Source organism: Rutilus rutilus, assembly GCF_951802725.1.
Source record: "Rutilus rutilus genome assembly, chromosome: 25".
NCBI classification, from domain to species: Eukaryota; Metazoa; Chordata; class Actinopteri; order Cypriniformes; family Leuciscidae; genus Rutilus; species Rutilus rutilus.
Window position 1 is genome coordinate 6,453,018 of NC_140229.1, and position 12,309 is coordinate 6,465,326.

At 37.8% G+C, this 12,309-nt stretch overlaps 1 protein-coding gene across 2 annotated transcripts in view; it reads left to right on the top strand.

The window, feature by feature from the left end:
- Positions 1-12,309, top strand: part of cabp1b (calcium binding protein 1b) — a 30,302-nt gene that overhangs the window by 3,731 nt on the left and 14,262 nt on the right. Inside the window, exon 1 of one of the 2 annotated variants that reach the window (XM_084400875.1) lies at positions 10,373-10,845. The exons of the other annotated variant lie outside the window; for it this stretch is intronic. Coding sequence (XP_084257001.1) covers positions 10,717-10,845 — 129 coding nt within the window. The 5' untranslated portion in view covers positions 10,373-10,716. Of the gene's footprint in view, positions 1-10,372; positions 10,846-12,309 lie in introns of those variants that run through there. 2 annotated transcript variants of the gene reach the window in all.

Here is a 12,309-nt window from a genome sequence, read left to right on the forward strand (position 1 = left end):
TATTTTTGATGAAATCTGACAGAATTTTGACTCCTCCATCCATAGGCTTCCAGTGTGACCGAAACTCACCGGCCCAGAATAGTTATTAAAACATCGTTAAAATAGTCCAAGTAACTACAGTGGCACTACATTAAGTTTATCATGCGACGAGAATACTTTTTGTGCGCAAAAACAAACAAAAATAACGACTTTATTCCACTTTTCATTTCCTTCTCTCTGGGCCTCGTAGTGTTTTTGCGCTGCGCGTCTGTGTTGCACGTCATCACGCAACACACACATGACCGGCGTCGGCCAATAGTGAGCCTACGTGGTGACGTGTAACACAGACGCGCTGCGCAAAAACACTACGCAAACCAACTAGACATCCAGAGAGAAGGAAATGAATAGTGGAATAAAGTCGTTATTTTTGTTTGTTTTTGCGCACAAAAAGTATTCTCGTCGCTTGATATACTTAAGATTGAGCCACTGGAGTCACTAACGACTATATTAACGATCTCTTTAATAACTTTTCTGGGCCAGCAAGTTTCGGTCACACTGGAAGCCTATGGAGGAGTGAAACATGGCTCAGATTTCATCAAAAATATCTTAATTTGTGTTCCGAAGATGAACGAAGGTCTTACGCGGTTGGAACAACATGAGGGTGAGTAATTACTGACAGAATTTTAATTTTTGGGTGAACTAACCCTTTAAGGACATTCCCACATAGTGGTTTTGTCAGATTGATATGACATTTTGAGACATTTCTGCCTCCAATTTACAATAAATATTAAACAGTCACACACTAATAGACCTTATATATTTGTGAGGATGCAATGGTTTTCATATTAAGATAATGATATTGCTACAGCCTTAACTTAAACATACAGTAACCCTCAAACAAACCGGTTTGCATTATTAGATTCAAAGCAAAACATGATTTCAAACAGTTGTATCACTTCAAATGTCGCTTTTTGACATGTTTGTGAGTCTACTTTTAATAATTATTGCCCAAGCTAAAAACAGAAACCCTTTATCAAACTGTGCATGTGCTGGAATGAAACAAAACACTGAAATACATTTGAAATGAAAGTGAAAAATGTATGTGAAGAGAAGGGTGTGCCCATTCAGTATTGTCATTATAATCAGAGCAATTTTGAATTTGAATATGTGTTTGATCAATCATTATACCTGTAATACAGGTACAACAGAAATCACATTGTTACCACAAAGCCTTTTTTGTGAACCGCATCTCTGATAACGTCACAAGAAGCCTATTCAGACACCAAGCATCTGTCTTTTCAGTCAGAAACTCAAGATTCCGTATTGCCAGCAGCCAGGCTGAGTGGGTCCTAGTTTTGACATTTTGCTTGTTTTCAAGAGCCTCCCAGGCATCATTAGTCTTTGGCTTTTTGTCACAACCCTTCAGTGCAAGACCTGCTCAAAAGTTTAAAAGCATGCGCATTTCTTGAGAGAACGTTCAGCCAAGACTGACGTGACACACGATTGCGATGCCGCACACTATGTTTGCTTGAGCTCAGCTCGTATCCAGAAAAGCCTTGCATCTGTGAACGGAAACGCTGCTGTATTTATAGTGCCGTCGTGTCTATTTTTTTCCTCATAGTGGATTGATATTCCTCAAATGCCGTGTTTCATATTTCCTTATGTAACATCAAGGCCTGCATACAATCCCTACAGAAATCATTCTCCGCCAGTAGGCGCTAAATATAGCAGCTCAAGACCTGATTAGAGAGGAGAGGGGAAAGCTGTCTTTTGTGCTGGAGTGAAAAAATTCAAATCCATTAGCTACCTGACACGTGGGGTTTGAAACCGTGAAAACGAAGAGAGGATTCGAGCGTATCATCACCCTGCCGAGACTGATCAAACGTAAATGACAGAATATGTAGTCACATCTGTTTGCGCATCAGTTTTAAAATGATCATCAGTGTTTAACTGATTGATAAGTGTGATTTTAAATCTAAAATCAACCAGTATTTTAAATATGCAAGCAGTGTGTTGTATGTACTCTCTTAAAGGATTAATGTTCAGTTTAGATCCATATCTATAGAAAGAATGTATTGGTGCGAGGGCGGGACAACCTGTCACTCACATGACATCACAGCAATAGCAAACCACAGCCATCCAATCAGAGTTCCCAATGGACAAAATCAAGCCCCGTCCTATATTTTTCTTGTTCGAGAAGCCTTTTCACTTATATACATCACATAAGGGAAGAAAATACTATTGCAACTTCCGTTTCATGCCAACTTTACAAAAGCAATACCCATAATGCTTTGAAACATGAGCAGTCACTCAGAATTATTTACACAGTAAAGGTGCAGGTCATATTAGCGAAAATTCAGCGATATATGAAGAGATATATGAAGCACAGCTCATAAAGTATCACTTGCAAACCAAGCAGCTTTCTGTTGTTCAATCCAGAGAATTCACATTGCCAACTTAAACATGAGGGACATTTGCTTAGGGAACCTTTTTGGCCTCAAGGGAAATTCCAGATCGTGCAGATTCCTATTGGAATGACTGGATTTCAGAAACGGTCAGTTTGACTGGACCTTTTCACTACGATGCTACAATATATTAAAGAATAAGTATGCTAACTATAGAAAAGTTACTGCAACTCAAAATTAATTAAATGATTAATATAAAATAAATCAGAAAATGTTAAAAAAAAAAATTTTGCATTATTTAAACATGACTAAACTTAAACATAACTTGAATATAATTGAAAGCTTTACATTTAATATAGCTGAATTCTTATAATGATTAAATTTTTGTCAGATTTCCTTGATATAACAATGAATAGTAGATTTATATTCTTGAAAATGGAATGGGATAATCCATAATATGGACCTACATATTCCAAACATTCACAGATTTTCATAATATAATCTAATGAATTGCACTACTATACTCTTGTGGATAAAACATTTCTATAAGCAGATTTATTGTTGCTGACTGATATGGCATACATCCGGAAATGCACACAAAAAGCTTTTGTTACTTTACCAAAATATTTTACTACGAGCTCTATAATATACAATATTCACTTCTTTTCTTCTTTTCTTCTTTATTTATTTTTTTGAAAAGATTGCAAATTCGTTTTTCAGTGTAACAAATGTGTGCCCTCACTGATTTCCTTGTAATATTTTAATGGGTAACACTTTAGTTAATGCTTAAGTTAACATGAACTATGAGCAAAATATTTGTACAGCATTTATTAATCTGAGCTTCCTTGTCAGATTATTTTCAGCCGCTGAGTGTCGCAGAAGTCTTGTGCCTCTTCTGCTCATAATCTTCCTCTCTCTCTCTCTCTCTCTCTCTCGGCAGAAGAGATTAATATCCTAATGCTGGTATAACTTGACCTGACTTGCGTTCACTAATAACGAATTATGCCACTAACCCGCTTTTGGAGATGTGCTGCGTACATCAAAAGCAAAAAAAAATTGCATCGTTGTTTTCACAGTGAGATTTCAGATCAATGCCCTCGCTCTGCCAGCAGGGGCTGCCCGTCTCAATGGAGTCTGACTAAATGACATTCTGTCACTCTTTGTCAAGTCGCTTGCAACCTTCCTCCCTGCTGGATCCAAACTGGGATGGAGGGATACAGTAGATGAGGATATGAAGGTGCGAGTGTGAGAGACCTTTATGTATTATGTAAGAAGCACACAACACTCAGTGTTCGGAGGCAGGTGATGCAGAACCACTTTAGCTCTGCCTCTCACTCTCTTGGCTCCATTTGCACTCTCTTTTTTGGCTTTTTCCGGAGCATTCAGTCGCTCCCGCCCTCCCTCTCCATCCCACTTGGGTCACACCGACCTTGCAAGGGTCTGAGGCGGGGGGGAGAGATACAGAACAAGAGGGGGGGCGGAAGGCAAACGGAGGGATAGTTGAAAGAACCAGGCTTAGAAAGAAATGTGAAAGCGATTCAAGCTGTGTCGTAAATTCCACGTCATTTCTGTCTCCCATACAATCTCATAGTCTGTGCTATTTATAGAAGCCAGTGTGTGTTTTTTATTAGCCCATGGATTGCAGGGGAGGAAATGCAAAATTTCTAAGCCATTCTCAGTCTGTGTAGTCGAGAGTGAGAGAGAATAGACCTTGAAATACCTTCCCTGGCACACTCTAGGAACATGTTATTGCTCATATCTTGATCTTTCATTGCTCAGGAGATTTCGTTCAGTTCTCACCTCAGGAAAAATAAAAAAGGTGATCGTCACGATGTTCAGGTCACATTTCACCAGAAAATCAGAAGAAGAAAAAGAAAGTCATACAATTATTTAAATTAAAATATATTTTTAATAAAATTATGATAGAAAAACATAAAATGTAAAAAAAAAAAAAAAAAAAAAAAAAAATGAAATGCACAAAATCTTAATGGTCCTATAGCCAATTTGGGAGTAGATTTCACAGTTACGTCACTGCATCTGCATGCGCATTGTGGTGGCAACAACAGCAGATAACAAGTGGAAGAAAACATGCTAGATCCATGGAATAAGGGAAACATGTCTTGTGCCTTTGGATGTCAGAATCCCAATTCATTTTTCTAGAATACCATCGTCAAAGACTTGGTTGTAAGTCATTAAATGGAGAGACTGGACTGATGAAACCTGCAACGATACAGTATTAAAGCATAAATTTGATGTAAACAATAGATCAATATAATATTCACATATTCCGTTAATAAAGGGCATATGTATCAGCCCAACAGTCAGTTTGTATTAATATTTGAACCTATTGCTCTCACAATTGCATGTACGCAAGTTTATAAGTAATTAGCATTTTATAACGCGCAATTGCAAGAACATGTTTATAGTTTTGTTTAAAATCTCAAGTCTCTCAAGTCTGACAATTTCAGCTTCCACAGACTGCTACTGTAGAATTGTCACTTTCTGTCGTCATGTTTTGCCGCTCACAAAACACATCATTGCTGATGTACAGCTTGATTCATTTATTTTTAACTCGATTTTGATGTTCTTGACACACCGAAAATAGACAAATTGTGCAATTGTCAAAATACACTATGGGTATATTGAATATTTGGATTTGGATAGCAGCTCATATCATTTGAATTTGGAAAATATTCTCAGATCTCATCTGAAACTCCTCAATCTGAATGAGGGCCAAAAATGACACTATTTAAAAGTAGTTTGTGTGACTTGTGTGCTATTACACTCAAATCATGGTAGGCTTGACATCACATGTCATTGATTCTCAAGTGTATTGTCATTTTACACCAAACCTAATGCACAAAAGACTTGGAAAAGGTCATTTTATGGTGCTTTTGTCATACTTTTTGTCCCCATTCACTGACATTGAATGGGAAAGAGCAGAGACATTTTGCTAAATGTCTCCTTTTGTGTTCTATGAGTTTGGAAAGACGTTACATTGAGCAAATGATGACAGAACCAAAAGTCTCAATTTGCTCTCTATTTAGTCTCATTGCTCACTATGTGAAATTCTTGCAATATTAAAAAAATCCCATTTGGGATTTTTCTTTCCTGTGGTAAGGGAATGTGCGTTCATAAAACATTTATTTAGAACATCTATTTGTTTTTAGCACAAGTCTTCATAGCACCAAAACATTGGGCCACCCGACACGTTGCAGGTTACCCGAGGCGAGCATTGACACTGGTACGGCAGGTGAGTGTGAAGGGTCGAGCGGAGAGAAAGACAGAGTGAAACCAGAGCTAACGAAGCGTTCGGATGGGTGAAAAGAACAACACTTCTGAAGAGCTGCTACATTTTTGATGCTCTTAAAAGAAGGTGAATGAATATTTCAAGAGAAATATCTAGTTCTGCGCGTAAATCCAGCTCCCTTTTGAGAAACCGACATAAAATGTGTATTAAAGCGAATAATTCAAGACTTTCCAGCAGATTTCTTCAGACAATATGAAAATCTAGTTATGAGTATATTCATGATTTTCATCTTTTTTTCCAAGTTTATATTTTCTTGCAAATATTCCCAAGGTCAGAGATGTTTCTTTGATCTATGTTTGAAAGATGAACACGAATCTCTCTGCTCATCTTCCTGTCTCTCTGGCAGCCCGTCGCCGTGTCCAACAGGATTATCCATGACCTCACGTCTTCGTTAAAATGAAGAAGTGCTTATGAACGTTGCTGTCAGAATGATCCGTTTTGTGCATGTGTGGCTCAAACGCTCGAGTTCCTGGAGCTCAAATGCGAGAGCGTGACGCCAGCAACACTAAGGTCACGGAAAAAATGCATTTTTTGTATGTCATTCGACAGCATAGTACATTTAACATTTATTCATTGAGCAGACACTTTTATCCAAAGCAACAAATGAGGAACAACACAAATGCAAGTTATTAATCATAAGAAGTTGACAGCATTGCAATATACAGTGCTATGCATAAGTTTAGGCAACCATGCTAAAGTTGACTAAAAAGAGGAATAAAAAATCATATTTTGCAAATTTAACTTAATGCCTTATTTTAAAAAATTAGGAAAAATCCAACCTTTAAGGACACCAATTTTCTTTGTGAATGAATAATGTATCGTAAATAAATAAATGTTCTTCCTTAAAAAACAGGGTGCATAAGTTTGGGCACCACTATGTTAAATTCCCATAGAGGCAGGCAGATTTTTATTTTTAAGTATTTTTTTTTTTTTTTTTTTAGGATACTATGCATCCTGATAAAGTTCCCTTGGCCTTTGGAATTAAAATAGCCCCACATCATCACATAGCCTTCACCATACCTAGAGATTGGCATGGTTTTATTTCAGTTAGCCTAATAGCTAGTTTGATTTGCATTGAGAGATGATCTTATGGAAAGTACTCCATGCCAATCTCTAGGTATGGTGAAGGCTATGTGATGATGTGGGGCTATTTTAATTCCAAAGGCCAAGGGAACTTTATCAGGATGCATAGTATCCTAAAAAAAAAAAAAAAAAAAATACTTAAAAATAAAAATCTGCCTGCCTCTATGGGAATTTAACATAGTGGTGCCCAAACTTATGCACCCTGTTTTTTAAGGAAGAACATTTATTTATTTACGATACATTATTCATTCACAAAGAAAATTGGTGTCCTTAAAGGTTGGATTTTTCCTAATTTTTTAAAATAAGGCATTAAGTTAAATTTGCAAAATATGATTTTTTATTCCTCTTTTTAGTCAACTTTAGCATGGTTGCCTAAACTTATGCATAGCACTGTATTCTAAACCATGCGGAAAATGTTCCTAACACTGCAAAACAATGATTAATTAACTTGGTATTTTGTATTGGTTTCCAATACAAATATCTAATCATTATCAAATCAAGATACATACTTGAGAATATATTATATACGATTAGTCTTGTTTTCTGAAAAAAATCTGAAAAATTTAGCTTTTTGCTTAAAACAAGGAAAGAATATCTGCCAATGGGGCAGTATATATATATATATATATATTTTTTTTTTTGCTTTGCTTTGCTTTATTACATTTGTACAGGAAAATGGGATGTTTTTTGCAGTGTATATCACTGAAATGTGTGCATTTGAGACACTACACCAGTTTCTGAAACAAAAATGAAGTTCATTAGCCAATTATCATACATCTAACATAAAAACATCTCAAGGAGGATTAAGGTGGGAATGATGTTCCAGTGCAGTGTTTATTTAGTTACACACATATATATATATACATATAGTGTGTGTAACTATAAATAAACACTTAATCCCACCTTAATCCTCCTTGAGGTGTTTTTATTCAGTTTAACCCACCATTAAAATTGAATTATGACAGCCAAGACATTGTGAGCAAAGACATATTTTAAATGAACCAAATCATATTAAACACCACAACAGTGTTGTTTTATCACAAAATTTAGGGGTCTATAGAAGACTGAACATTTTCTGAAAAGCCCAAGTTGATTTTATCAGTAAGATTGCCACACTGTAACTGTGATTATTGTTTAATGAATGCAAAGCAGCTCTCCATAAAAAAAGTGTGATTGATGTCACTGAAATATTGTACACATAGTGTACAGTAACACCAGCTAAACAGGTTGTGGCGAACCCAGAGCACTAAATCATATCTGTTTATTTAACCTTGACATACTCCTGTAAGCATTACAGTAGTGGAAAGACGACTTAAATGACCATGTGCGGATGATTTATGCATACATTCATGCACAGTTATGCGATTACGACAGTTCAAGAGCCGGCCTGAGCATGTATGGATATGTGCGAGTGTGTGTGCATGTGTGCAAGTGTGTTTCTGCGCTGCTGGTGCGTTCTCTCTTGCGGAGTTGACGTTATGAGAGTGGACGGCGCCTGGCTCTGATTTCTGATGTGTTCTGAAGTTCACAATGAGCCTCCGGTGAAGAGGCTGGCTTCAACTAGATGAATCATCCTCACCGACAGAGAGAGAAAGAGAGCGAGAGATAAGCCATACATGAGTAAACCAAATAGATCAGCTGAGAATTAATCAGGAAGGTTAAATGGGCTTACAACGAAGATATTGATAGATCCAGGGGTCTTTTTCATAGCTCAGGAGTTATTGAACGGATGTTTCTCTGTAAATGTATTTTTACACATTTACTAACTTAAAATTCGCTAAACATTTCACTTGCGTCTTTATTCATTAACCACGCACCATACAGTTTAACCATATACAAAATGCATAAAAAATATCACTGCATAGTATAATAATCATTATTTCGAGATCAAACATTATAGATTGCAACTTATTACAAAAATCAGTGTCGCATGACACAATTAATGTTGCGCTATTACAGCCTACAGAAAGGGGGCAGTAGTGATCACAACAGCAGTGAATAATCAAATAATCACATGATGAAGAAGAACGTTTTTTATTACTGAAAACATGATGGCTGCATCCAAAATCGCATACGCGAGTATGCTTAGGTACTTATTTTGAATAAGTAATTACTTCACGACTGCTAAGTATGTTCTATATAGTATGAATGTGTGTAGTATAATTTTTATTTGGACATAATACATCTGCCATGTTGTCATTATCATGTGACCTACCAGCATCAGATGCTTCTCCGCCATTCATAAATCCTCTCCCGTGGCCTCATGGGATAGTAAAGTGTCCATCGTATGCACAAATAGTAGGTCATCCGGGTACTTTTTGGCTACTGTTTTATGAGTACTGCGAATTCGGTTCGAATACTGTTTTCCGCCTACTATATAGTAGGGAAGTATGCAATTTTGAATGCAGCCAATTACAACAAGGCACTACACAAAAATAAAAATGAAAATGAACAAAATAATTAAGGAAAACATAATTTTTCATATTTATCGGGGTCTTTTAAAAAATGTAGATTCCAAAATTACCTCAAATTCCTTTTGAAAAACTGAAATAAATGGCTTTGTTTTAACGCTCTTGCATTTATACATTTCCCTTAAATAAAAATATGATTCTATAAAAACTGAATGTGTACATCTTCAACTATTATGAGTGTCATTTATAATAAACTCAGATACCAGATTAATTTAATTTAAAGCCAATCACATGCCCGACCAAAAGACACTGCTGAGAAGAGAATTATAATAAGGCATACAGATTAAAAAAAAACAAATGAGATGTTTGTGTTGCAATGGTGGGCTTGTTTATGCTGTCACTTAATTTGCATAAAACAATGCATGCAAGATGTCCAAATAAACATCGCTATCTTTTTTGATTGGCTATGCACATTCTGTGTGATACAGATAACTGATAAATACTCACCATTTGAAGCCAATAATCAATATATTGGCCAATATTAGATATCAATTTACTTTGCAATTTACTATAATATTAGAATATCACAAATATATAATTTTGTATATACATAAATAATCCACCTAAAATATTTAATAATATTAGATGGATAAATGGAGATTAATATTAATCTCACTGCTGTCTAGGAGCATCATTTAAGGTTAACGATTTTTTTGGGGGGGTAATTTTTCCTGTTTCCTATTAACACAGAGAGATTGTGAGGCGAGAGTGGCCTAAACAGGAAACCATTGGGTTAAGTAGGCGAGTGCCAGCTCAGCAGGTGAATTCTGGGAAGGGCTTCCTGTTGTCCCCTAATAACCTGCAGTGGCCTTCGGCTGGTGCTCTGCATTTTGGCAGCCTTAGCGCATCCGTGTCTGGTGCCAACCTCAACTTTTCACATGCGGCTTTTGTGTTTTGACGTCCGGTCTTTGATCTGAACACTGCCACTCTTAGCTGGGCGGCACGACTACAAGTGTGTGTATTTTTAGCTCTGTAGCCCAACATCCGTATGTGTGTAATCGACTGTGTTCGCTCGCGAGTGTGTGTGTTTTTGTATTAGTGTCTTCAGCATCTTGCTTGGGGGAAGGTGATACGCTCGTCCATGCGAGCCTCTTTGTCTCTTTTCGCCTTGTTTGGATGGACGGTTTTAAAACTGAGCAGCTGAGAGTGAGGGAGAGGGAGAGAGAGAAAGAGGGAGGGAAATGAGGGGAAGAGAGAGTGGGGAAAAAGAAGGGAGGGTGAAAGGGAGAGAGAGAGAGAGAGAGAGAGAGAGAGAGTGAGATTGCAAGCAAGTGAACAAGCAATCTTGGCTTTTCTCTTCTGAGCATCCCTTCACACTGAGACACATGTCTCCTTTTCCTGATCCCTCCATCCACTTCACCTTGACGTCCAGCATCGCCACCCCTGGATCATCTACATCCTTCCCCTAAAATCCATCTTTCCTAGAAGATAAGCCTACAGACCTCATCTCACCATCTGTAATCCATGCATGGAGACATGTGGATGCATGCACACGCGCGCATGTTGGCGCTTTGACTCTCAAGCGCGCAAAATTAACAGAAGGGACTTTACTATGGGAAACTGTGTTAAATCGCCGCTTAAGAATTTCTCAAAGAAGGTAAGATACTCTTTCTGATAGCTGAGAGTGTGTGTGTGTGTGTGTGTGTGTGTGTGGGCTACGGACTCGACCCAGACCTGGACTGTGTTGCATGGACTGTCAAAGATGAGTTTAATAGTCATACTCTGAATTCCACTGAGCGTAGCTGTATACAGTAATATTATGGTAATTCTCAATGAAACAGAATCTGGACTGACTGAACTTGTAATTGATGAATTTATTGAGTTTTTGCATGCTAAAGAGAACTAGAAAACCTAATAAACCAATCTGGAGTAGCAAAAACATTACTATGAAAAAAACTTGTCCTGCATCAGAATGTTGGATGTTTGGTTGCCGCTTTTGACCTTGGAAGTTGCTGGACATGTTCATGAATTAATATGTTTAATGATATGCTAGATCACGCTGCCTTAAAGGGATAGCTCACCCAAAATGAAAATTCTGTCATTAATTACTCACCCTCATGTTCCAAACCCGTAAGACCGTCATTGGTTCTTGTAGAAGCTCAAACGTGCTGCGTAACACGAGAATTAACTTCATTGGTTCTTGCTGAAGCTCAAACGTGCTGCGTAACATGAGAATGAACCTCATTGGTTCTTGCTGAAGCTCAAACGTGCTGCGTAACACGAGAATGAACCTCATTCGTTCTTGCTGAAACTCAAACGTGCTGCGTAACATGAGAATGAACCTCATTGGTTCTTGCTGAAGCTCAAACCAGCTGCGTAACACAAGAATGAACCTCATTGGTTCTTGCTGAAACTCAAACCAGCTGCGTAACACAAGAATGAACCTCATTGGTTCTTGCAGAAGCTCAAACGTGCTGCGTAACATGAGAATTAACCTCATTGGTTCTTGCTGATGCTCAAACGTGCTGCGTAACATGAGAATTAACCTCATTGGTTCTTGCTGAAGCTCAAACGTGCTGCGTAACACGAGAATGAACCTCATTGGTTCTTGCTGAAGCTCAAACGTGCTGCGTAACATGAGAATGAACCTCATTGGTTCTTGCTGAAACTCAAACGTGCTGCGTAACATGAGAATGAACCTCATTGGTTCTTGCTGAAGCTCAAACGTGCTGCGTAACATGAGAATGAACCTCATTGGTTCTTGCTGAAACTCAAACGTGCTGCGTAACACGAGAATGAACCTCATTGGTTCTTGCTGAAACTCAAACGTGCTGCGTAACACGAGAATGAACCTCATTGGTTCTTGCTGAAACTCAAACCAGCTGCGTAACACAAGAATGAACCTCATTGGTTCTTGCTGAAGCTCAAACGGGCTGCGTAACACGAGAATGAACCTCATTGGTTCTTGCTGAAACTCAAACCAGCTGCATAAAACGAGAATGAACCTCATTGGTTCTTGCAGAAGCTCAAACGTGCTGCGTAACAAGAGAATGAACCTCATTGGTTCTTGCTGAAGCTCAAACCAGCTGCGTAACACAAGAATGAACCTCATTGGTTCTTG